Source organism: Anser cygnoides, chromosome 22 (genome assembly GCF_040182565.1).
Source record: "Anser cygnoides isolate HZ-2024a breed goose chromosome 22, Taihu_goose_T2T_genome, whole genome shotgun sequence".
NCBI classification, from domain to species: Eukaryota; Metazoa; Chordata; class Aves; order Anseriformes; family Anatidae; genus Anser; species Anser cygnoides.
The window spans coordinates 6,556,496-6,581,520 of NC_089894.1; the positions used below are offsets into that span (position 1 = coordinate 6,556,496).

The 25,025-nt window shown below is 49.7% G+C and overlaps 1 protein-coding gene across 10 annotated transcripts; it reads left to right on the forward strand.

The window, feature by feature from the left end:
• Positions 1–1,725: 1,725 nt before the first annotated feature.
• Positions 1,726–19,473, forward strand: ETV4 (ETS variant transcription factor 4). Of its 10 annotated transcripts, none has more exons than XM_066981802.1 (13): positions 1,726–1,880; positions 2,106–2,200; positions 2,304–2,400; positions 2,576–2,623; positions 7,320–7,442; positions 7,760–7,813; positions 10,689–10,815; positions 11,106–11,264; positions 11,628–11,872; positions 15,671–15,739; positions 16,136–16,308; positions 17,373–17,474; positions 17,587–19,473. In XM_066981802.1, the coding sequence occupies exons 2-13, from the start codon at positions 2,156–2,158 to the stop codon at positions 17,806–17,808; spliced, it is 1,464 nt and encodes a 487-aa protein (XP_066837903.1). In that variant the 5' UTR covers positions 1,726–1,880; positions 2,106–2,155; the 3' UTR covers positions 17,809–19,473. The 10 variants fall into 10 exon arrangements, with proteins under 10 accessions (XP_066837903.1, XP_066837906.1, XP_066837904.1 ...); XM_066981805.1 differs by having other exon boundaries at positions 2,307–2,400; XM_066981803.1 differs by having other exon boundaries at positions 1,727–1,988.
• Positions 19,474–25,025: the final 5,552 nt, after the last annotated feature.

The window sequence follows — 25,025 nt, forward strand, 5'->3', positions numbered from 1 at the left end:
GTCATCATGGCTAAATGAGAGACTGGCCTTGCTCATGATGAGGAGCTTCAGGTTCATGTTGACCTCATTTAACTCACCATCAGGACCAGCTGTACCAGGATAACGACAGCCCCATTCTAGTACTACACCTCTTGTATTGTTGATCAATGTTTTTGTTTGATTGTTTGTTGGATGGTTGGTTGGTTGGGGTTTGTTGTTGTGGTGTTGTGTTTTTGTTTTTTGTTTGTTTGTTTTTTCCTTTTAAGGTGGGGTACTATGTGCATCTATGAGCTCTCAGTTAACAAGGGCTGAACTGAGACAGAAATTTTATGTATTCTAAGGTGAAAGGCTGAGTCTGCTTGATACGGCATTGTTAGATCCTTAGATTATCTGACATTAACAGAGTCAAGTTCCAGTGTGTCTATACAGCCTCTTGTTCTAAGTGTGTCTCTGCACTTGACAGCAATAAAGAACGCTGGAAAGGTTGTTTTCATGTTACAGAGACAGGGGGGTGAAAAGAACCATGCTGGGACATAAAGCCTCTCCTACAGCAGCATTTCTGTCGCTGCCTGTTGAATGGGAAATTAGAACATCATAAAGTAAACAAATATTACAGTAGAAAATCCCATCCGCTTCAAAGCACAGCCATATGTTGAAATCAGACCTGAAATAACAAAGGTTCCATTATCTGTTAACCAGGAAATGCAGCAGAAATAGGCAAGAGTCAAACTGTTCTTTTGCAATGATCTGTATAGGAAAAAGTGCAAAGCATGAGTATCTGATGACTTTGCAGAACACTTAAAGTGAAAATTGCCTAACAACAATCTAACTGGGAGAAATATTCTCTTGTGGCTCTCCAATTAAATTAAATTAAAATTAACAGCCTGAATAGGTTGTTACAAAATATATAAACAGAAACAAAGTCAGTAAAACTCAAAAATCAAAAGATTAACTCATATGCTTTAGTGGCCTTCTCAGGTCAGAGTAAGTTAAATTTCTAGTGCTGTATTTAACCACATATTTGCAATGTGTGGGGATGTAGGAGCAGTTAACACATTTTCATTCTGCTCCAATGAACAGGGTAAAACAACATTTTGGTCAGGTTCCCTGACAGAGTGGGTTCCTGGTAACAGCAGAACTGCATCTTGGTAGCAGAAAGATTAAGATATGTGTTGACTAGATGCTTAAACGTACTGTTTTCTGTAACAGATACTCCTTTCATCACAGGCACATCAGTATAGGTTAACCGTAGAGAAAACTTGTCAAAAATGCAGTTTTCATTAAGCGTTAGGGATAACTTGGGCCTCTTGCCCCTTTAACATTTGCAAGAGTCAAACTGTTTTCGTTAGCTAAGGCTTTAGTTATTTTAACTCCAGATAGATGAGTGAGATTTTTCCAAATCTTGTCGAAACTTGAAGAAATTCCTGAACAGAACAGCGTCTGAAGAGAAACAACCTCAAGACTGTTTTAAAATGACTGCTGCGTGGGTGAGAATTGGCAGGCCTGGTCGTGTGCCCCGCTGGGTGGGAGTCAGAGCGCAGGCTGAGCACGCTGCCAGGCGCAGCTCGAGCTCCTCCGCAGCCTTTCATGAATGAACTTCGGGAGTTTTTTTATGAATGGGCGCTCCGTCCTTGAATGAACACCCGAGCGCCGCGCGCTGATTGGTCCAGGCGGCTAAAGCCACGCCCACTCCCCCCTGGCCGAGGCCCAGCGCGAGCTGGGATTGGCGGGCGTGCCCGGCGCAGGGCTTCATTCAGGGAGTCAATGAAACAAAGGAGCGGGGAGCCGGGCCGGGCGGGCGGCGATGCGCCAATGGGAGCCCGGCCCCGGGCTCACGGCGGCCTGAGCGGGCGGGCGGGGCTGCCCCGGGCTCCGCATGGGCCGGGAGCCGCCGCCACCGGGTGAGGCTCGGCCCGGGGGCTCGTCCCGGCCAGGCGGGGGGCTCGTCCCGCGGGTTCGTCCCGGCCAGGCGGCCTCGCTCCCGCCCGTTGATTCAAGTTTGGGGAGCGGTGAGGAGTCCCCCACCGGCTATACGGTTCCCCCCACCCGGTGGGCTGGCCTCGGCAGGTGCGGGAGGCTCAGCTCGTTGTTAGTTTCCCCCCCCTTGTGCCTCTACCCCCTCTCAGGTGCCCGCCGAGAGCCGGCAGCTCCGCGGAGGTAGCGCACGGGCGACAGGATGAAGGGGTACCTGGACCAGCAGGTGCCGTTCACCTTCCCGCAGGTGAGTGGCGGCTCCGCAGGGCGGGGGGGTGGGAAGGGTTTGGGGGATCTGGGCCGGGAGAGCCCCCGCTCAGAGCCCCCGCGCTGATCCTCTCCTCCCGCAGCAGCCGCCCGGCCACGCGGGGCCCGGGTGCGGGGCTCCGGAGGGCGCTGGGAAGAGCCCCGTGGAGCCGGGCTTGCCGCCGGTGCAGGATTCGGAAGGTAAGGGGGGAGGTGGAGGGGAGGCTGGGGGTGGTGAAGGCTTCTGGGCAGGGAGCAGGTCCTCCCCCTGCGCCTCCGCCCCCACCTCCCCGTCCCGCCCGGCATCTCCGCCGCTGGAGCATCCTGCTGTCCCTCCCCAGCGCTCCACTGAGGAACCCTCTCGCTTTTCGTGCAGACCTCTTCCAGGACTTGAGCCAGTTCCAGGAGACTTGGCTGACAGAAGGTAGGCTCCTTCCCTCGCTCTGTTTTGGTTTGTTCGGCTCTCGCTCGTTCGTCTTTCGGTGTTTGTTCTGCTCCTGCGCTTCGTTTGCCTAGCTCCAAACGCAGAGTGTTTTTTTTCAGACTTGCCAACCTCTGGGCTGTGTAAATGAAGAAGCATGAATCACACTATTGTGCTGGGTATTTGCTTATGAATGGAACTTGGCTGTTAGCCCGTTTTCCTGGTTACAATTTTCGTTTCAGTCTCTACTTGTAACTGGTTTGATTTTATGCTAATGTGTTGCTTATCTTTGTTAGTTGCCAAAACATTGATATTTTCTTAAACAAACAATAATCTGTTATTTTAATTCGGGGAACAAGGTGCTTTTCTTAGGATTTTTTTTTTTTAAAGATAAGTCTCTGAAAGGACCTTCCTGGAGTTTGTCTTTCTACATGCTGCTCAGTTTGAAGTCTAAATTGTTTTGCCTTTTGACTTCAAGGAAGAGGAAACTTCAAGGTCCAGAGAGTGCCGTTAATTCAAAGTGAAAGTGGTTCTAAACGGCATAATGAATTTGTTCTAATTCCAGTCCTACAAATGATCCCTTTTTCAGAAGAATTCAAAATGTATCCTCAAGTACAGACTTTTGATAAACATAAGAGCACTTAATGCATTTAGGTACTTGACAAATATTTAACAATAATAAAAAAATATGCATGGTATTTTGAGCAGGGTTCTTTCCTTGAATTCTTCAACAAGCGAAGGACAAACCTGTCAAACAGTTCTCTGTATTTTTTTCTAAAAACCCTCAAAAAGGTAGTAACCTAAGTAAGGTTAGTAAGAAAAAAAAAGTGTTTTATATTTTTTTTTCAAATTAAAATGAAATGTCATTGATCAGGCAGCATTCAAGGGTGTGAGGACTGTAAGGATGCAAAAGGAATTATCTGGAGGCTCATCTGAGATTGAAACAATTTGCTAATTTGGAGCAGAAAAAGAGGTATTAATTGCTGGTCATCTATGAGATCTGCTGAGTGTGTGTGCTTGCTTGAGACCGGTTTCTCTTAAATCTTCAAAAACCTTGAGCTGCCGATGAGATTTGTTTGCCTCAGAGTTGGATCCTGGTAGACTTTCAATTTTAGGCTTTCTAATATTTTTGAATAGCTCCTTAGTCCAAAGAACTTGCACACAATCACTACGATACGTCTGTCAGTAGCAGAGTGTTTGTAGAATGAATTCACCAGCACCCTGGGTGAAGGGAAGGTCATCGCAGGGTTTTGTAGCACCGAACGGAGAAAGGGAACCTGCTGTCATGTGATTGATAAATCGTAATGCAAACCTTAGAAGAAAAGTAGCAGCACGAAACTGTATTTCCTAATGAATACCTTCCACTTCTGGTAAGAAACCTTTAGTGGCTACTAGAGTGGAAGGAACTCTGGATTCTCCAAACAGCTTTGCCCTTTGCTTCCTGTCAGTGAATGGACTTTGTTTCCCTGAGTTCCTACCTTCTCACTTGATCTTTAGAAGTATTAATGCTCTGTAGCATCTTTTGTGCAAAGAATTTCAGGAACTTTGCCACTTCCTATGATTTTTTTTCTTTGCAATACATCCGGCAATTATGCATTGCAGTCTTGATTTTCTGATGGGGACAGCTGAGTCACAGAGCATCCCAACAGCTTGTCAAAACCACACGGCTCCGAATGGGCTCCAGGTTTCCCATTACCTGCTTTTGTGCCATAAACATGAAGAGCAATACCCTTCCCACAGCAGTCAGTGCTTCATAAAACTTAATGAGATTTTTTGATGGAAATGCAGAGAGATTTCTTGAAATTACTAATGAATCTTCAGAGCTGAGAAGACAAGATTTTAATAGGGACAAAATTAAATGAGGGTAGAGTCCAGAAGTAATAATCGTTAAACTATGGTAGATACAAAAGACTTCAGAGATGGTTTCATAGCAGGAGCTAGTTTGGAAAGGTCACAATAGAATCTGGAGGATAAAAACTTGTTGAAGGCTATTGTTTTTTTTTTCTGTTTTGGCAAGTAGAATTTCCATTCCCGTATCTTTTTGTCTTTATTAGATTAAAATTCCAGGGTGACAGCAAGAGAAACACTTGACTTTCTAGTAACTGGCAGTTGCAGTGCAAGAAATGCCCAGTGATAATATCTGTTGCATGCTTTCAGAAAATAGGAAGTGGGTTTCTTATACAGCTCATCACATCTGGTCACAGTCAAAGTGAGATTTTTGAGGAAATTCAGTGTGTGTTTTAATCATCTGGTTTATGACTTTAGACATAGGCATAGGGACCTATTTTCTCCCATGATGATTCCCACTCACAGGATTCTAACAAAAAAAAAATGCCTTTTGAAGCAGGGTATTTAGCTATTTTGGCTATTTTATTTTATTCTATCTTACGGTTACTTTTAAATTAAGGGGAAAAAATAGGAAGGAAGCAAATATTAGATACAAATTTACAACAAGCATTCAGCCATATGCGAAGCGTTAATAAAACTTCAACCATGTATATACTTGAGTATATATGTATGAATATATTTTTAATGTGTGTGTGTGATTTCATTCATAGGGGTATCTTTGTTAGCTTTTTAGGAGTATTTTTAACAGTAGCAATTAACACCTGATTTCACTTTTGCATAAAATACTATCTGCATATAGATGGCTCTTAAAAGAAACAGATGCTTGAAAAACCCTAGGCCTTGTTACTAAAATTCTGAAGTCCTCATCTACACTGTTTTAACCAGAATCTGTTAGAATGTGACATGGAGCTGACAGCTGCACAGAAGTGATTCTTGGAGTGAGGTTGTCAGCAATGAAATGGGCAGTAAGCTGAGGAATCCAAACTCAGCTCCTGTGGTGTGATCCCTGTTATTTCTCCTATTTTGATATCACTTTTTCAAGATAGTTCATAAAAGGAATTATGTAGGTTTGCTTCTGTTCCCCTCCTTTTACCACTTATGGTTCCCATTAGTTGTCATATAGGTTATTTTAAGGAGCAATGAGAAGAGCTTGGCTCCTTCCATTCTAATCCGCAGCCTGTCGTTAGTGCAGTATTATTCCCTGAGGTTTATTTTTGGCTTGTCTTGTCTAGCTCAGCTTCACGTGACTGAGATTACTGGGCTTCCATTCCTCATCTCCCTTTACTTTGACTACCTCACCTTTGCTTTAGAGCTAAGTGCAGTATTTTTGTTCGCTTTGCAATATCCCAAACTGGCTCTGTTGTGAACTAACAGCGACGCTATTCTCAGCAATAGTTTCTGAGAGATTTTGTGAAATAAGCATCTGCTGCAAGTTCTCCCTTCCCTGCAATTAAAGGGACATAAAAGTAATTGTTGGAAGTAATAAAATATTATTGTAACGCGACACGTGCCGTGGTTAAGGGTTCTCTCCATGGCAATTTCTCCTAGAGCCTACCTAGGTGCTCAGTTCTTTGTCGGGTCTGAATTCGCCACGTCAGCCGCTGTCTCTGGGTAGTGGAGGGCTCCTCTGGGGGTGGACTGAAGCCATGGGAGCGAAGGAAAGAGAGGAGCAAACCATTCTGTAGGAGGGCGTAAGCGAGCTCGGTCGTATTTACGGTCGAAAAATCTGAAGGAATTGTTTCCTCTGCAAATGTGCAAGGGCAGAGCTGATTAATGCTTCACTTGGCAAGTGAGGGAAGCAGAAACCGGAGAACATGCGTAGCTGGCTTCTGTGAAATCAGAAGAGCTAGTAACCAAAACAAACAGAGCAGTACTAGCCGCGTGTACCAAAATGACTTAATTCCTATTATAACATTTGATTTTGTGTTAGAATAATCTGTCAAGGGCACCTGTGCATCTTGCAATAAAACTTTTCCCTCTTCTGGGCAGTTTCAGTATGTTTTAATTCCCTATTCTGAAATGGCTTCGAGGCAACCCGGGCGTGGGCTAAGGCCACATCGAGGTAGGTGATCCATGAACGGGCTGATCAAAGCTGGAGATGAGAAAAGGCAGGCAGCTGCCTGCGGGCAGGTGAGCAATTCCATGTTCCAATGGAATATGGAATTCCAATATTTTAATTTAAAATAAGTATTTGAATTTAAAATAAGTATTTAGTCCAAAGAGTGATGAAGTACACAGGGGAAGGCTTTCCTCGTGTCTTCGATGTCGATGCTACGGGAATCTCTCACCAGCTTTTTTTTACAGCTTTAGCAAAGTCTAGCCATGGAAATCAGAATTACTGAATGTGAACCCCTGGGTCATGCAGTGGCAACAAACTACAGACGGCGTGCTTGTGTCTGTTCATGCCACAAGCCTCTCCAGTTTGGCTACAGGAGGAGGCTTTAGGCCTGAAGCTTCTCAACATCATTGAGATGCTAATGTTGTTAACGATTTGTCACCTTCAGCAGCATCTTGTAGGGGGTGTGCTGCTGCCAGGTAAATGGGGCCTCTGCAGGCTTCCAGGTGTCTTTTAGACAGTCTTGGAAATACCAGCAAGGTTTAAGAAACCGCACTATTCTTGGAGTGGTGCTAACAGTGCTGTCCACAGGGCAGAGGCTTAGAAATAAGCTTTACAGCATTGATCACTGGGGAAAGAGCAGTGCTTTGTAGTCAGGCTTGCTCTTACATTTCCCACTTACAAAATCATACATACATGCACGGCGTTATTTATAATTTCTCTCTCCTGCTACCGGGTTATATTAATTTTTTTTTCTTCTGAAATATTCTCTTTCTGCCGATCTACATACTGTAGCCTATTCTGCTAGTGCCAAGCTATCCACTGCTTCTGGAGCTACTGAAAGGATTGTTTCTGTTGAAGGCATAGATGTTCCCCATTCTCAGCGCTCTGGCGTAACCCTGCCAAATCTATCAGCTGGTAATTATTTTCCCCCTGCTAAATGCATAAAAATCTCTGCCTATTATGTTTCTAAGGAAAAAATGTGAGCTAATAAACTTGGTGTCCTTTTTCTCTCCAAGGTAAGAGAGCAAGAAAGTGGCAGGCTGATGCAGCACAACTGCAGGCAGAGGAATGGGATTCATTAATCCCAGAGGGAAAGTAGCCTTAGTCACTAAAGTGCATCCCCGCGGAAAGCTCAGATCTTTCCTGCATAGACTTATTTCTACCTTACTGTTAATTACACCGCGCAAAGTGCCAAATCTAATTCTCCTCTCCCTCTCTCCCTCCCCCGGCAGCTCAGGTTCCAGACAGCGATGAGCAATTTGTGCCTGACTTCCATTCAGAGAACCGTAAGTAGCGCAGGGGCGACGGACGGACGGACGGTGCATCTCGGCTGGTGCACCTCGGGGGAGAAGGGCAGGAGACACTTCACCCAAACGAATACGTAAATGCAACATGCAGGCATTGAGGCTGCAGTGCTCATCCCTGCATTGTTGTGACAAAGACAAGACACAAAAAAAAAAAAGCTAACTCTCCCTGTCTAGACAATGTAAAGGTATGTGGGTGGTGGGAGCTACCAGTCCCTTACGCTGACTGCTTCCAGCAGATGTCTTGGTTGGTGCGTATGTGAATAATTAGCTATCCCTGAAGAGCTTAGAAAGTGCATTTGTATGATATTCAAAGGCAGAATTTGAGCAATTGCCCCCCAGAACAAAAGGAAGAGGGCTGTACGTGGAATTCCAGGTGCTGTACGTGGAATTCCAGGTGCTGCGTGTCCCTGGGTGCTGCTCTGGGGCTCACCTGCGTGGCCTCTGGCTGAGCTCGTGCTGCCAGCACGGCCTTTCCCTGCCCCGAGGAGCCATCTGTTGAAAACACGGCACATGTTTGCACAGGGGCGTGTGAAGCACACCGCAAACATTTGCTCTGAGAGCTGGGCACAGTGTTCACCTTGCAGAGGAGCCGAGCGTTGCGCAGGTCCGGGCGTGGGTCTAGGAACCTTCCCCACTGGTGCTGTACAACAATTCCTGCTCTTCTCACGCTGGGCCTGCTTCAGCCGGTCCTCACAGCGTGCTGCCAGCTCAGATGGAGCCTGGTGCTGAGCTGACCAAGCCTACACACTTGAAATTAATCCAGACCGTTCGGAATAGCTGCGGGAACCCGGAGCCTCAATTTCAGCGGCGTGTCAGGGCTGCGAGAAGATGCCTCCCCGTCCTCTGGGCACGCACGCCTGGCAGCTCAGGGAGCAGAGGTGTTCCTTTAAAGCTGCTGCAGTCGATTTTGCTCTCCCATGCCAATGCCCCTCTCTGCCTGGGGCACTTTTCCCTGTGAAAACCAAAATGAAGCGCTTTGACGCGGTGTTCTCGCCTACCTCCTTCCCCGCCTTGGCTCTGGCGTGCTCTCTGAGTCATGCAGCTTGTTTCTTCCTCTCTTTGACCTAGAACTGAGGAGAGGGCTGCTCCCATGTTTCACTCCGAATGAATGAGCCAGTTGTAATGCGATAGCCTGTTCCAGCTATTAGGGGCCGGAAAGAATTGGCTGCTCCTAGCACATTTAGCTTCTCGAGGCTTCAATGGAGCTCAGTGTACTGGACAGAGCTTGCTTTTTTTTTTTTTTTTCTTTTTTTTCTTTCCGAAGCCTCAGCCAAAACATCAGCATTTTTAGATGGGTTCTGTCCATCCCTTTTACTCTGCACGCTGAAAAGAGCTGCTCAGGGCTGGCTGTGGGAGCCCCTTGTCCCTGAGGAGGAGCAGAGCCAGAAGCAATACGAGGCTCTGGTCTCTTATGGATGGATTTATTCCTACTGATTGTGCCGGGCTGTTTGGAGCCGTTTGGGTCCTGGTGTGATACAGAGGGTGAAGACAGGCTTTCCTGGGGTAGGCTGAATCCCAAGGCAGGCAAAAGGAGTCAGACTTGTGGTTTGTTTTTTTTCCTTTCTTGCTGAGAAAAACTATTTTTGGGAGGTGTGTTGGCAAACTGAAGTGGCCAGAACCTCCTGTGCTGAGAGAGGCAGCAGCATTTTCGCTAGCAGCCTGCTACGGCGCTTCTGAAGGCGCAGAGAGGATTTGCAGGGAGCAAGAGCTGTCCTGAGGGTGGCTGCTGCTCATATGGCTTGGGTTAGTGCTGAAAGAAACCCAGCAAAAGTATGAGCTATACGAGGTATTTGCAGCTCAGGATGTGACCTTCCACCCTTGGAACTGTAATCACAGCTCTGAGCATCCCACTCCTCGTAAGCAGCGTTGTGTCAGCCCGAGAGGTGGGAGTAAACTGGCAAACGGGGACCGCAGCGAGCCTTAGGAAGAGCTTACGGTTTTGATTTGGAGGACAGACCTCTCCCTTGTTTGAAAAACAAGCCTAGACCTGTGTACCTTTCTGGGTTTACTCTTCTTTCCTTCCCAAGTGTCAGCAGCCTCCTAACAGCAGTAGCAGAGCCCAGAGGCAAAGGCAGAAGATGCTTACCGTGCCCTGCAGCCAGGATGAGGTTTTCTGATGAACTAGTGGAGGAAGTTTTGCTCCCTGCTGGATTTAATTAAGCACAAGAAGTAACAATACCCACATCCTGGTGCTGTAAACTGCAGCCCACGTTTGTTATTCATGAAACTCTAACCAGCCCAGAAATATTCCTCCTTGTACGCACCAGGAGGGAGGCTGCGGAGAGGACCTGCAAGCTGCTCTTCCAGCTTGGAGGTGGCTTACAGTGAAAGTGGGGACTTGGAAGTCAGGTTTCTGCTTTGTACTCTGCTTTAACACCGATGTAGCTCTTCTGGAATAGCTAATATAAAATAACATATAATAATATATCTATAAATTGGTTAGTGCTTCTGGAAATGCTACTTCTGCGAGGTGTCTGTGTGCAAGGTAGTCTGGTGACAGCCTGTAATAGAATGCAATGTATATAATGGTATTTTCCCACGGAAGGCTTTCAGCTCATTAGCTTTGTCTGCAAAAACCTTCGTTTATTGTCCTACAAGACAAACTATGCTATCAGGAAATCTGCAGCGCAACATCATAGAAGTATGTTAGAATTTAATGTGGTGTTAACATGGTAATGCTGCCCACAAGACTTGAGTACCAGGTGTGTTAACAAAGGAGCACTTTGCATAACACAAACCAAAGCTTTGCTTTCGTGTGCTCAAAAATAGGATTTTTGAGGCAGGGGACTTGTTCACGGGACTCTCTCCGTAACCAAGAAAAGCTTCAACTGGATTTTTCACATCTCCCCCACAGTAGCTTTTCACAGTCCTCCTGCTAAGATTAAAAAGGAGCCGCAGAGTCCCTCCTCGGACCCCACGCTGTCCTGCAACCACAAGCAGCCATTCCAGTACCGCAATGGCGAGCAGTGCCTTTATGCCAGGTAACGCTGCTTCCCCAGGCGCCTACGGGGAACTGTTTCTCTAAAACAAAGAGCTACCACGTTATCTGATGGGGTGGTGTCACCACCATCTGGCCTGGCTGCTGGGTGAGGGGGGGGTGTGCTGCAGTACAGATCACCCCGGGGTTGGTATCTCCAGTGCATGGGGTAGCTCGGAGCCATGGGGAGGGGATCTGGGCCAACACCTTCTCGTTTCCCTATTGCTGTCCTGTTGCTGAGAGCAATATTGACTGCAGAACTGTAACGCTGCGATATCCGTTTGACTGTCCCAGTGCCTATGATCAGCCCAGACAAGTCGGAATCAAGTCCCCCGACCCAGGAACCCCGATACAGTCACCGCTCCAGCAGTTCCCTAGACAGGACCGGAGCTTCCTGACCCCTGCGGGGCCACCCCACCCCACATCCAGCTGTGGATACCTCATCGAAAACAGGTGAGTTCCTGCTAGGAGGAGCAGCTGCTGGCCAGGCTTTGGTGGTTCAGCACAGGAGGGGCTGCAGCATCTGGATCCAAGTGCTCAGCTTCCAGCAACCTCAGGATCCCAGGAAAAAAAAAATAATAAATAACTAAAGCACCTGGGACCCACAGCTGCTGCTGCTGCCTGGGGTTTGAAGAGGAAGCCTACAGCACTGAGCCTACCATGGCAAATGCCTGCTGCTGGGTCCCTTCCTTGCCCCATGCAGCTCCTCAAGCCCTCGTAACAAGCAAAACAAGGCAGCTTGCCCCCCCTGAGCAGCCCCCCTAGAGCTCGGAGAGCCAGGCAAGCAGCCATCCCACGGCCTCTCCCCTCTTCCAGCTCTGCCTACCAGCCGCCCGTGGAGATGTGCCGCTCCTTCCCCTCCTCGCAGGGCATGGCCCGAGAAGCCCCCGTTGGCTACCAGCGCCAGCTGTCCGAGCCCTGCCTCCAGTACCCTCCGCAGGGCTTCAAGCAGGAGTACCACGACCCGCGGTACGAGCAGGCAAGCCAGGCGGGCAGCAGCTGCCAGTACCCAGCGGCCGTGGTGATCAAGCAGGAGCAGGTGGACTACGTGTACGACTCAGGTATAAACCGGGTTTTGTCTTCGGGGGGGTGTGTGGTCTGGGAAAACTGGCTGTGGAGTAGGAAACGCAATTAATTTGGACTGCTTAGTGTGCCCAAGAGAAGCTCGGGACGTTCACTGCCCATACAATGTTCTGGGAAGACATTTCTGATAGAGTGGAAACGAGATACAGGAGCTCGAAGGTGGTGTTAAACCTACTCAGAGTAGATTTAAGGCATGTTTTTATTTTTTTATTTTTTTTCCTCAAGGGAATAAGCAGCCTTTAGGGGAGACTTTGCAAATTTTTAATCAACCCAGAACAACTCGGGTTATTCTTAAGTGTATTTTAATAGCTCTGGAAATCAAACTTTTTTCCTTGTCTTGTGGTGAAGGTGAAGGTCTTCAGACAAAAGCTGCTTTTGACAGTGTGATGTTAAGCAGCTTTTAAATTAAAAAATGATCTCCTGGCCCACTGCTTTCCAGCGAAGCTCAGGAACTGCCAGACAGTGCTCATCATGATGTCCCAGTCTGTCTGGTGAAGTCTGAACCGTTTTTGTCCTGCCCATAGCCCTGCCAGGCTGGATATCAGAGCAGCACTGGCATGCAAGATCACGTTCATCAAAAGCTAAATCTGTAAAGCTTGATAAAGGTGCACGGTGTTTGTAGATAACGAACATGGAAAATGATCATGCAACGCCATGCCTCGTCTCAGCCAGGCTGGATCACTGCGTTAATTAATAATGGCAATTCCATTTCCATTAATGGAACCAGCCCCGGCTTCTTGGCTGGAGCCCTGACTCCTGCAATCTCTAAAAACACTTTGGCACCTGGCCAGCCCAATGCATTTGGGAGGTTTGGACAGAAATCGTGCGTTCTTAGATATATTTTTATCTGGTCAGATAATGCTGATCGTTCTGGTTGGATTCCAAAGATGAGCCCTTAAAGGAAAGGAGCTTGCTCATGGGGGTTGGCTGAACTCACTGAAGGACTGGCAGAGAAAGTGGGATCAGGGCTTCTGCCTCACGTTCACTTTCTGCCCTAGGAGTATCCTAAGGTTCTCCGACATCTCCCTAGCAATGTATAGCTGCTGCCGCAGAACAGGCAATGATGCACCTGAAAATGTACAGCAAAGGAAACACTTTGCCCCATTAACAAGAAATCCTGTGAGCCTCTGCTCCAGGTTTGTGCTGCCCAGTTCCACGATTTGGATTGTGCCTGGTGCACATTACAGACGTGCAAACAAACGCACAGGGATGGACATAAGCAGAGAAACTTTCTCCTAGCTCAGGGCAGTTAGAGGACGGTTCATGCCATGTAACTTAGGAGCTTGAAACTCCCTCATGTCTTTGTATTTAATGTTATGGGGTGGTCTCACTATTCACGTAAATGTCAAAAGCTTATGAAGGACTTGGTTTCAGTAAAAACACCCCCCCAGGGGAATAGGCTTCACAGGATACTATGCAGTGTGTAAAGAGGTCTTTTTTCTTGCTTTAAATTTACCTTTGTCTGTCCCCCTGTTCATGTGTCATAAGAGGCCTCACAAACAGAGGAACACAGAGATGAATCTCAAAACTATTTCTACTCACTTCATATGGATGTCATTCAGAAACCGTAGCAGTGACTAGGTAAAAGTCCCTAAACCAGACGAATTAATATGCTGAGAGCTCTGTGCAGTGAGCTCCACCACCAGCCACTGAAAGTTTCCCACTCACGACACTAGAAATGGAGGAGAGGGTGTTCTGGTTTCACAGGGAGTTTTGGCCTTCAGGGGGTTGTGTGGGCCGCTAGGTAGCAGAAAGGGAGAAAAGTGAGGTCAGCTTTAACAGATTTACACCAAAAACTTTCTGTAAATGACAGCAGAAAGGAAGGAATCAAATATCTTGGAGCCCGTACAGAAACCCCATCTCGGATCCCCGCAGCAGGAGGTGACCTTCGAGCCCCGGCAGAGGAGAGGGGCGCTGGGTGCAGGGGTTGTGCTGCGCGACCCCGAGCTGCGGCTCACGGCGCTGCCTGGCCCCGTGCCTCTTCCCTGAATCCCTGAATGGAGGCAGAGGAATTTCATTCACAAAATGGAGGCGTCGGGAGATGCAGCGCTCCCAGCCCGGCTGCCCGGGGATCAGCTTTCACCGCTGACAGCGGCTGCTGCTGGAAACCCGAGTGCTGCTCCCCGCAGCAGCTCCCCGAGAGAGCTGGTGCCCCGTGCGAGATAAACCTGCTCTGTTCTGACAAACAGATCCTAAAGGCTAAAACCAAAAGAGGCTGAAGAGACTCGGGTGGCTAACGACAGCCTGGCCCTTTCCAAATGCGTGTGAGCATGGAGCTGGGTCTGAGCTGTCTGAGCTACGTGTGCTGAGCTGCCTCGGGCCGAGCCAACCTCCACCTGCTGCTTCCCATAGAAACAGGGCACACAGAGCGAATAGCAGAGACTTCAGAGGATCACAATAGAAATAAAGTTTATAGTTCCAAAAATAGCTCTCTAGACACCAGAGCAATCAGGTAATTCTCTTATATTCCACGAGGGATAAATCTTATTTTTTTTTTTTCTGCAGACCTGTCCAAAGACTTGCTGCCCTGACATCACTTGCCCGATACGCTGTTCTAGAGGGAGTGTTGCTTCTGGTGTCCTGGTGTTTTAATGGACACTTTGAATTTGGTCACTTTAGCAGAAATAAATACATAAAGAAAAAGCTCCCCCGAGAGTAGGGAATACATCTCTGCTGATACTACACTTTCACTGGGTCCTTCTGTCCAGACAGGGGAAGAAAATGTGCAAACCCCAAAGAATGCTTTTTTGAGAGTAGTTTATGATTGTAATAACGCACAGTCTGTCAGCTCAGAGTACCCTTCCGCCCTTAGCATCAGCAAAATGTCTGCTGAAGACAATGGCTTTACACAGGAGCACGAAGGATACGAGGTAAATCTTTCCAAAGCTCCCTGTTACAGCTTCCATTTCGGCTGTGGACAGAAAATAGGTTTGTTTCAGAAAATGTGGGATTTGGAAACAAGATATAGCAGATATAAATTACCATGCCCAGGCAATGATACATGCTGCACAGAGATCTTAAAAAGACCTGCTCGTTTGCAAACTTAGCTGAGAAAATGTAAAGGCAAAAATAATCTCTCTGGGAGAACTCCCTATCCTGATGGGAAGAAGCCAGGGAGATGTAAGATAGGAAATTTCTGAGATGTTGCCTGTAGAAAACATTCAGATGCTGCTGCTCTCTATTAACGCCTTTATAATGCCCCCTGGAAAAATGTAATGCCTTTCACAGGTGAGAACCTGTGAGAACAGTAGCAGGGCACAGAGCTCAAGCTTAGTTTGAGGTGACTGAGGGAGAGGAATCATGCGAACCCAGCCTGTTGTCCCAGACTGTCCCAGAATTTGCGTTAAGGGTGGCAGGCAGGTGACTGGCTGTTCTGCAAGAAACCGTGTGGTACCATCCCAAGGATTTACCCGGCTAATTGTGATCAAAAGCATGGAGAAGCTGAAGTTTGTCGTGGCATGGCTGAGGCGTAAAAGGGACCGGCCTGTCACTGCCCTTTAGGAGGGCCCTGAGCGGGTGTTGGTTTGACGGCTGCACTTAGGTACCCACCTCCGGAGAGCAGGCTTGTTCTGCCTCCTGTGCTTTGCAGTGAAATCAGTTTAATTGTTCTGTAGCTGTTCCTCGATGCCTTTCCGTGTATATAAATATTGAGAGTTATCCAAACTATCTGAATATGTGAGGAACTCAGCAATTGTCATCCCTTCCCTGCGCCGCATTGCGCTCTGCTGCTCCACTGTCCCTGTCCCTGACAGCCTGCGTGGCTTTTTCTCTTTCAGGCTGCAGCTATGACAAGCAGATGAGATCCTTCTCTGACGATGTCTGCGTGGTTCCAGAAAAATTTGAAGGTCAGAGAAAACTAACATCTAGTTTTGCTGTGAGACAGGGTTATTCAGCATCTTTGCTAGCCGCTTGACCGCTGTCCGCGTGGTTCATTGCGCTCTGTTTTTGCAGGTGTGTTAGCTGTGGCTCGTACTGCCTTTTTGGCATTTTGTGCTTTTTTAGCAGCAAAGGCCTTCTGGCATCCGTAGATTAATTGTGAGGTGCATCAGAGCTCCTTCTAGAAGAGCTACTGGTGAATTTGCTGCTCTGGTTTATGTGAACTGAAATATTCTGGGTGCGTTTTTGTGAAATCGCTTTCTTTGCAACTGTCTTTTTTTTTCTTTTTTTTTTTCTTTTTTTTTTTCTTTTTTTTTTTTTTCCCCCACTGTTACCCTTAGAAACAGCTTGTTTCTCCTTCTCAGCAGGAGACATTAAGCAGGAGGTCGGAGGGTACCGGGAAGGACCTCCCTACCAGCGACGGGGATCTCTCCAGCTCTGGCAATTTCTTGTGGCTTTGTTGGACGATCCGACCAATTCCCACTTCATCGCCTGGACTGGAAGAGGCATGGAGTTCAAGCTGATTGAGCCAGAGGAGGTGAAACCATCTAGCTTCTCCGCAGGCTCAGGGGAGCAGCTGCTGGTTCTGAGCATGCAAATGCCCAGGTGGTTTTCCTCTGCCCTGCAAAGGCTCCTGCCTCCCAGGGGCACTGGCTAAACCCTGCAGCAAGCCCAGGTTTTTAGAAGAGGTCCAAGCACCTGGGTGACACCCGTGTCAGCTTGAACAAAGGCTGGCTGTAGGTTTAGGGTCTCGGCAATGCAGCGAGCCAAATCACCCTGTCTCCACTTCCCAACGCACGACACGCTTCAGTCCCCAGCTTGCAGTGATCCGTGCTGTCTCCTCATGCTCCGTGCCTGAGGCTGGCATTGAGGTTTGGGGTTTTGAGCCCTACTGATCACGGAAGCTTTCATGAAAATCTGAAAGAAAGCACGGCCTAGTCTAAAGGTATTTCAGTATCAAAAATAATATTAACTAAGGCGCCATTTCTAATGTCACCATGTTTCCAAAAAAAAAAAAAAACACCACAAGCCAACCAACCAAAAAACCAATTCCACCTGACGATGTTCAGGAGACTTTTGGAATGTGTTCATATCTGATTAGAGCTGCTTGTAGCCCTGTTCTTGCTGCATACCACCTTTTTGGGCACTTGCCAGTGCAGGTGAGTTGTTTCGGTGGGCTGACCTGCTTACAAGAGATTCCTCGGCCTCGTGGACAAAGCTGAGCTCCACGTAGTAGGAGTAAGAGGTGCGTTGCTCTTCCAGTGGAGGAGGGCTCCCGGTGAACTTGTCTGATTCTTGCAGATCAAGTGTAGCACAGGATGAAGCAGTCCTTTAACGTGTCAGAGTACTGGAGGATGAGAAGTGGGGGCAGCAAAACCGAGCTCTGCAATGGCAGGAAAAACGTCTCTGCTTCAGTCTGAGTTCTGCTCTCCCTCTTGAAGAGCTGCTAAACAAATATCGAGCCTATTACTTAAATGTTATAAGGGTTGATATGTGCTTTGGCGTGGTCCTAGTCCTCAAAACAGAAACAGCTGGGTAACGGCCTTCTGCCCTCGGGCTGGGCTCACAGACATCCACGTGCTTTGTGGCTTTATCCTGCAGGTAGCCAGGCTGTGGGGGATCCAAAAGAACCGGCCAGCCATGAACTACGACAAGCTGAGCCGCTCCCTTCGCTACTATTACGAGAAGGGCATCATGCAGAAGGTCAGTTTGCAAAGTAGCCTCTTGTGAGGCTCTGATGGTTTTGCTAGGTGGTTTTGCAAGCCCGCTCTGGTGCCACCCGTGTGCCTGCAGGATTCTCCTCTCTTCCCCGCAGGTGGCTGGGGAGCGCTACGTGTACAAGTTCGTGTGTGAGCCCGAAGCCCTGTTCTCTCTGGCCTTCCCCGATAACCAGCGGCCGACTCTGAAGGCCGAGTTTGACCGGCAGATCAGCGAGGAGGACACGGTGCCTCTGTCCCACCTGGATGAGAACGCCCCTTACCTGCCGGACCTTGGGAGCCTCCCCCCGCAGCTTTATGGCAAAGGCTACACCTATTAGTGCTGCTGGGAGCCGGCTGCCACCCCTGCTTGTGTATATAAGGAGATGTCTGGTTAGTATTCAATCCGTATAGGCATTTTCCCAGGCCAGCCTGAGGCTGCACTGAACGGCGAATACCTGCCGCGGTCAGGAAGAGGGTTGGGGTAGATGTGTGGATAACCAGCTGGCAGCTGACAGGGATCCTGGGTGCTTGCAGTGCCACCCTCGTGTTTGGCAGGATGGGACCAGGTCTCAGCGATGCAACCGTCTTCCGAGCAGGGCAGCCGCAGCTTCAGCAGCACCTCGGGTGGTTGCTGCCTCCGGCCAAACTCGCCTGCTGAGCCCCTCTCTTTGGCGAGATGTTCTCCTGCTCAGCTTTTTCTCAGCTATGAGGATGCTACAGTGGTGCTGCTGGCTCTGCTCCTCTGGTCCTGAGCCTCTGGATGCCCCGTCCTCAGCAAGGGATGGTTCGGACCTGCACGGACTCACCTCTGCAAGGCCAGCCTTGCCTTCACCCCAGAGGGCTGTGCCACGGATCAGACGCCTTCCCTGTGGACTGCTCTGTGGGAATGGGGAACGCTCGTCCTGTTTGTGCATGCTCCTGCCTCGTCGCCTCCCTGCCCATAATATTCCCTGCCAGGGCTGTCTGGTATGTTGGTGCTCTGTCTGAGCAAGGCAGCTGGAGACGGGGGCCAGGACGAGAGAGGGCCTGGAGCACACAGCCCTGCTGCAGCGCAGGGGAACTGCAGAGCTGCCTCATGGCGTGTTTCTGGGGTGCAGGTCAAAGCCAACGTCACCGTCAGGTGGGGGGATTGCAGCAGGCAGCCAGCCCTGGGCCACCAGTCCCTCTGAGTGGCGTGGTTATTCCAGCCCGAACGATTTCTACAGCAGTCCTCGGGAGCTGTGAAGAGCTGGCAGGCTCCCGGGCTTGGCTGGAAAAGCAGCTGAGGCGAGAAAAGAACCTGGTGGGGCAAGTTAAGAAAGAGCTATACAAAGGGACCTAAACCAGAGTTCTTAAAATTTCTATTTAGACTTAACCACTGCAGGTGTTTGCCTGTTTGAAGGAAATTCTGCTGCGCTGGGAGGGCAGATACCTCTGCAGCCAAACGCAGCGCGTGCAGTTGAACCACTCTTTGCCTGTTTTTCCACAATAGAGAAAATTTACAACGGGCACCACATCCCCAGTGAGATGTGCCATGCTTTTTAATTAGGTGCTCCGGCCGTGCGCCCAGCTAGACAAGGAGAGGGGTACAGTGAACCCATACAAAAAAAAAAAAGCCTTTTTCCCTTAGCTTTGGATTGACGTCCTCTTTGCTGAATACGGAGCCTTGCCAATGCCTGGAGAGAGAGGAAACTGTGTGTTGAGTGAAAGCCCGATTTCCCCCACTGCCTCACCCCTGCATGGCTAATACCAGCCCTGCCAGCCTTGCTCCTGGGCCCGAGGCCAGGGAAAGCAGCTCTCCCTGCCCCAGGCGAGGCCGGGGACGTGGGGCAGCCTCCTCTGCTGCTGCCTCCTTGTGCCCAGAGCCCCGGGCAGCTCCTGGCCCTCCTGCCTTGCCCTGCTCCCACCAGGTGCCTCTGGTGTCCCAGAAGCGAGGGGGAAAGGAACCCTGCCATTGGTATAATCTGCCTTTACTATTTATGAGTGTAAAAATACTATAATTAATAAATTGGTCTATGTCTTTGGCCAGCGGCCCTTCATTCAGCCCCTGGCTGGTCCTCTCTTCCCCTCCGCGCTGGGTTTGCCCAGCTTGCAGCCCTGGGCACCTAAGCGAGAGTATAGGGAAGGGGGCTCGCTTCTGGATTTTGGTGGTGGTCCAGAAACAAACGCTTCCCTCCCTGGATATCCTCCCAGGATTAACTCCATCCTAGCTGAAACTGGGACACAGGCAGTCACACTCGCAACCCAGCCTCAATGCTCCCCCTAGCACCCAACCTCTGGCTGCAGCGAGCGCTGCCCACGCTCCCGTCCTGACCACGCACCAGCCACTGAGATGAGCTCCGTGGTTTTAATTAAAGCAATTTCTCCTTGCACCTCGTCTCTGTCTTGAGCACACGGTTATACAGGCGTGGAGGGGCCCTGTCCTGCTGCATCTGCCTCCTTCCTCAAGGCAGGCAGATGTTTCCGAGGGAAGCGTTCATGGTAATGAAAAGCTAAACTGTAGGTGTGGGATGGACCCTGCCGTGTTACTCTTATTTTCCAACAAATGCAGCTGGTAGCTTGCTTTGGTTTGATAGCTCCTTCTGCAGGATTCCCAAAGCGTTTTGTGTTTGTTGGCTGCTATTCTTCGGGCTACCCTCTCACCCTGCCAACCTTCCTTCCAGAAAGGGAATTCGGGGGGCTGATCCCCCTCCGCCTGAAATTGGAGCCCCACGTTTCGCTCGGATTTGTCGAGTCAGTGCTCAGATCGATACCGCGCGGAGCAGTTCTGGGAATCGGCGAGATCAGGTTCTCAGAACTGAAGGGCGGTGACCTCCGAAGGGCAGAGATTTATAACAGCAGCTCGGAGAGCAGGGAGCCTCTGAACGCACCCTGCTCCCCGTTCAGCACGACAGGAGAGGCTGCTGCTGCGGGAAAGGTCCTGGGGATGACAGCCGAGTGTCACCAGGTCGTGTGCTGCTCCTGGAAGTGCCGGCCCCGTCCCACCACATGGGATTTTTTAGCATCGCCCCCCCAGTTATTCATATTCACGTGCCAAAGTTGCTAAAACTTCTGCAGGCGGCAGTGCTGCCCTTCCCTGCGCCGCATGCGTTTGGCACATCGGTGGGGAGAGGCGCACGTGGCGGTGCCAGCACAGCACGGACGTCCGTGTCCCTTCCCCACAGAAACTCACAGCACAGCTTTGCCCCACATCAGACAGGTGGGAGAGGTGAGAAAGACAGCACTCGTCACAGAAAACCCTCTAACGATGGGGTTCTGCTCCTAACAACACTGACACTTGGATGCAAATATACCGAATATTCTCACACTTTTTGCTATAGTTCACTGATCATATTCAAGATTTCCCTGAGTGGCTTATTTCTCTCTGATGCTTTGGGACCAGCTGGAAATAAATCCTCAGCGGGCCTTTCTTTCTAATGTCATTTTTTTTCTAGCTTTATTTTTTCCCCCCCTCCTCCCAGCGTGCTTGCTGTTGTAACCGCGGCCTTGCTGTTACTCCGCCGATAGCCACAGCCCAGAGCCCAGCAGGACGAACCATAAATCCCTTACCCAGGGCGCGATGCAAAGTTCCTTTCTGGCCATGGTAAATAATTAACATGTAACATTACAGCATGTCCCAGATGTACGCTCAGCGTGTGCTGTCTAGGGCAAAGGAATTAGCCCTAACAGGTTGCAAGCAGAGCTGAATCATCTTGAGAACCGCATCAACAGGATTTTCTGAGGCAATTTGTTGAGGCTGACCCAGGAAATATTTCTATTGACAGCCTTCATGCCCTGAAATAAGTACGAGTGGTGATAATTAAGGGCAAGGGCAGCAGCAATTCTCCCCTTACGGGCTGAGCACTGACCAGGAAGGCAATAGAGTCAGCTGAAAGTGTTTTATGCAGAAAAAGCTGAAGGCAGAGCCAGCTGCAGCAGATATTCTTTTGCTGCTTTGGTGCCGGTCCTGTCCCCCAGCACGGAGCATCGAGCACCGCGCTGGACAGACGCATTTCACACCATTACACCAGCCACGGAAAAGCACAGATAACTCCAGGGGCAATAACACCAGGACATTTGACTCCTTGTAATGTTTTATGGACGTATAACACTCCTGAAAAAGACATTGGCATTAGTTTTGCCAATATGCTCGAGAGATTCGCTCTGATAAATGAATCGGCCCTAATGACACCCATGCACATCTCCCCATCCTCCCCTGCGTTGGAATCACGGTAACGGTGTAATCTGCCACGACGCTGGAGCCCATTTCGCACAATTAATATTGATCCCTCAGCGCCTTGATGGCTGAGAGACCGAGGAGACGAAGCGCCCGCCAGCATGCTAAATGTGGGGGTGGAGGAGAGCGGAGGAACCAGCCTCGACAGGAGGCTGCCCCTCGGTCCTCCCCCCCCAAAATTTGCTGCCCCAGAGCACCGCGTGCTCCTCACTTGGGGAAAAAATCCCCTTCATCCCCTGCTCCCTGCAGCCAGGGACAGCCACACGCAACCCACTCCTCTCCCAAAAAAAATCCTTAGCAGAGCCCAGCCTCCAGAGCTGCACTCTCCCAAAAGAGAGTGGCTGAACCAAGGGATAGCCACGCACCTCGGGGGGATCGCCGCTTGCTCTGCTCGGGGGATTAATCACTGTTCTCTTGGCCCTCCTGGAAATAGGGGCAGGTAGCAGGTGAGAAAGCAAAGCAGCAGGAAGGGAGGGACCACGGGGGAGCTCGTTAGCTGCAGTAGCTAATGGCACCCGACGTGCCTCGGAGGTTGGCCTCTGTGCTGCTGCCTGGTGCCACCTGTTTCCATTTCCCTCCGTTAGCTTCGTGCCTGCTTCGGAGGCAGTGCCACTGCTGCCCGTTTTGCTTTGATTCTGTAGGACAGACGGACAGACAGACCGATTCCCCTCAGCCAGGGTTACCCAGGCACGTCCCACTGGCTGACGTGGCACCTACTGAACTGATTTCTATCTACTTGAAGATTTTGACATAGTTAAAAAAAAAAAATTAAATCCCAGTACAAACGAATTAAAAATCTCGAGTTATTAAAGGGAAAAATGGTTATAAAACAGCCCGGCAGATACAGCGTTTTCAGCCCATTTGCAAGAACATGTAACAGGAACAGAGGAATTATGAAATCCTCCCACTTCTGTTAAGAGAAAAACAGCAAGAAATCAGCACAGCAAACCTCACGAGCATCTCAGCGGAGACGAGGAGTGCCTGCGCCGACCGCTGGTGCCTGCAGAGCTGCTGGGAGGTCTCCCAGGTTCTGCTCCTTGCGAGGGTCCCTCGGGGGCTGTTCTGGGGAAGGGCAGACCCCTGCCTGTGCCAGGCTCGGGGGCTGCACCAGCGGGAGGCTGCTTCACCCCCCCCAGCCTGCCTTCCCCCTCTCGTTTGCAAGCCAGCGTGGGGCCGAGCAGGCTACCTGCAGTCCTGTGGGTTGTGGCAGCCGGGTGGTTTCCCCTCAAACCCTAAATCCTGGCTGCAGAAGCGGCCAAGGATAACCCTCAGCGAGCCCCAGAGCTTGTAGGTGAGCCCAGCCCAAAGGGGAAGGGAGAGAAACCCGGTGTCCAAAGTGCTTCAGGTGAAAACCAAACCCCCCGCCCCGGGTGGCTGTGAGCGCACCTCAGCTTTTCAGGGAGGTAGAGGGGTAGAGCAGAGCAGGAGCTTCCAGCACATACGCGTTTAAGTCTTAAATGGACGTGGTAGAGAACCGAGCAAAGGCAAGAGAGGCACAAGAATTTCTCAGGCTTCTCTCGACACCCGATACATTTTGTTTCCTAAACTTGAAGAAAGTCTAACGCTGGATTTCCACCAGGTTTTTCAGACACTGCAACAGCCCCAGGTGGTGGGAACTAACGGTCCCACTCCGAAACAGCCGGGATCTGCCACCGATCACGAGCCAATTCACTCTCACCTCCTCGACCTTTTCCTGGTAAAAGGGGGCTATTACTGAACGCAGACAGGAGATTTTTCTCCATTCCACTGAACTCTCCTTTCCATGCAGCGTGCAGAGCGGATCTGTGTTTGACGGACCCACTGGCCTGCCAGCTACGAGAACTCCCCCATCCTTTTCAATCCAAACAAAGCAGCACCACCCCGCTTCAGCACCTCACGGGCACCGACGGACCGGCCCGAGGATTTATGGAGGCTGCAGAACACGCGCATACAAAACACACATCGGCTAAAAACAGATCCTCGCTCACTATATTCCCCGCTGGACTGAAGGAACAATGCATTCATAAATGAAAAATTCCACAGAACTGCTAACGGGCGAGTACCGCAGCCTTCTGCGATTGTCACAGAAGTGTCATGAAAAGCGAATTACCCCAAAACAAACCCCCCATTGTCCAAGCAGCACGTTGCTGTCACACCGGCTCTGGTAACAAGCCCGTTAATGACGTTAAGGTAGTTACTCCAACAGATGGAGCACGTGGGGGGTGGCTGTAAAAATCATATTTATATTTCATGCATTAAGGGCAAAAGGTTGGTTTTGGATGTGTATGAGCGCGTGTGCGTGTACACATGGATGTTTAAGTCATTCTGTTGCTCTGAATCCTTTGTGACGAGCAGCTAACATGCGGAAATTGGCCGACAGCTCATGCCGCTGGAGTTTAAAACCAAGTATTGTTTGCTCTGTCTCTTCGGAGAGATTCACAGCCCCACAAGCAGAATGGGGCCCCCGTCTAGGGAAAGGAACACCACACCAAACCCCAGAGGACCAGAAGGGGACAGGAACCAGCCGCGCTCCATCCGTGCTCTTTGCATGAAGTGTTACACCAGCCCGTGTTGTTCGGGGTGGCGAGGTTCACGGGTGGCTTAGAATTCCTCAGAGGAGCAGCTCACACGTCTCCTCGGTCTTCCAGGAAAAACTAAGCTTTAAAACTTATATGTTATCTATGTGTATCATTTGAAATAAACTAAAAGCACCCACAGTTTGAGGCAGCTCATCAGCACAAGGTGAGAGCCTCCACCTACCTCCCCCTGAAGGCTGGTGCCAGTCTGCCTACCTCTTGTAGGAAGGGCACTCGTTATGATCCTTAATTTCTTGCTTAGCTACTCTCTCCCTTTCCCCCCTCTGTTTACTTGTAGCTAATTTCCTGCTAGCTTGTTCTCTGCCAGCAGGTATAAGATAAACCCTAGCACTTGGGCAGCCAAAGCTTTCGCCCAGAATTGCAGCTCGAGCCTCTTCTCAACACCTTAACCAAATATTACCAGGAGCTGGAGGACCTCGCAGGGGCTGTAGCTGCTGCTGTTGCTGGCAGAAATGAAACTGGAGACAGGGCAAGCACATCCCCTCCCGCCACGTTTAGAGAAATTTCCACCCCCCCCCAGCACAAGCTGCAGCACAAGAGCTGCTAATGGCAAGGAGGCTACTTAGTGCTGACAAAGGGACACGTGCAGAAATTGCATGCACATACATACTTCTATCACCCAGGAAATTTTTAGCACTTATGCTGACATAACACCTCCAAAAAAACATTCCGAGCTAGACTTATGGCCTCTGCCGGCAGAATTTTTGGCTTTAGATAGGAAACTTTTGTTATCAGTTCTCGTGTGCTAACTCAGGACAGTGAAAACGAGCCAGAAAATCTACAG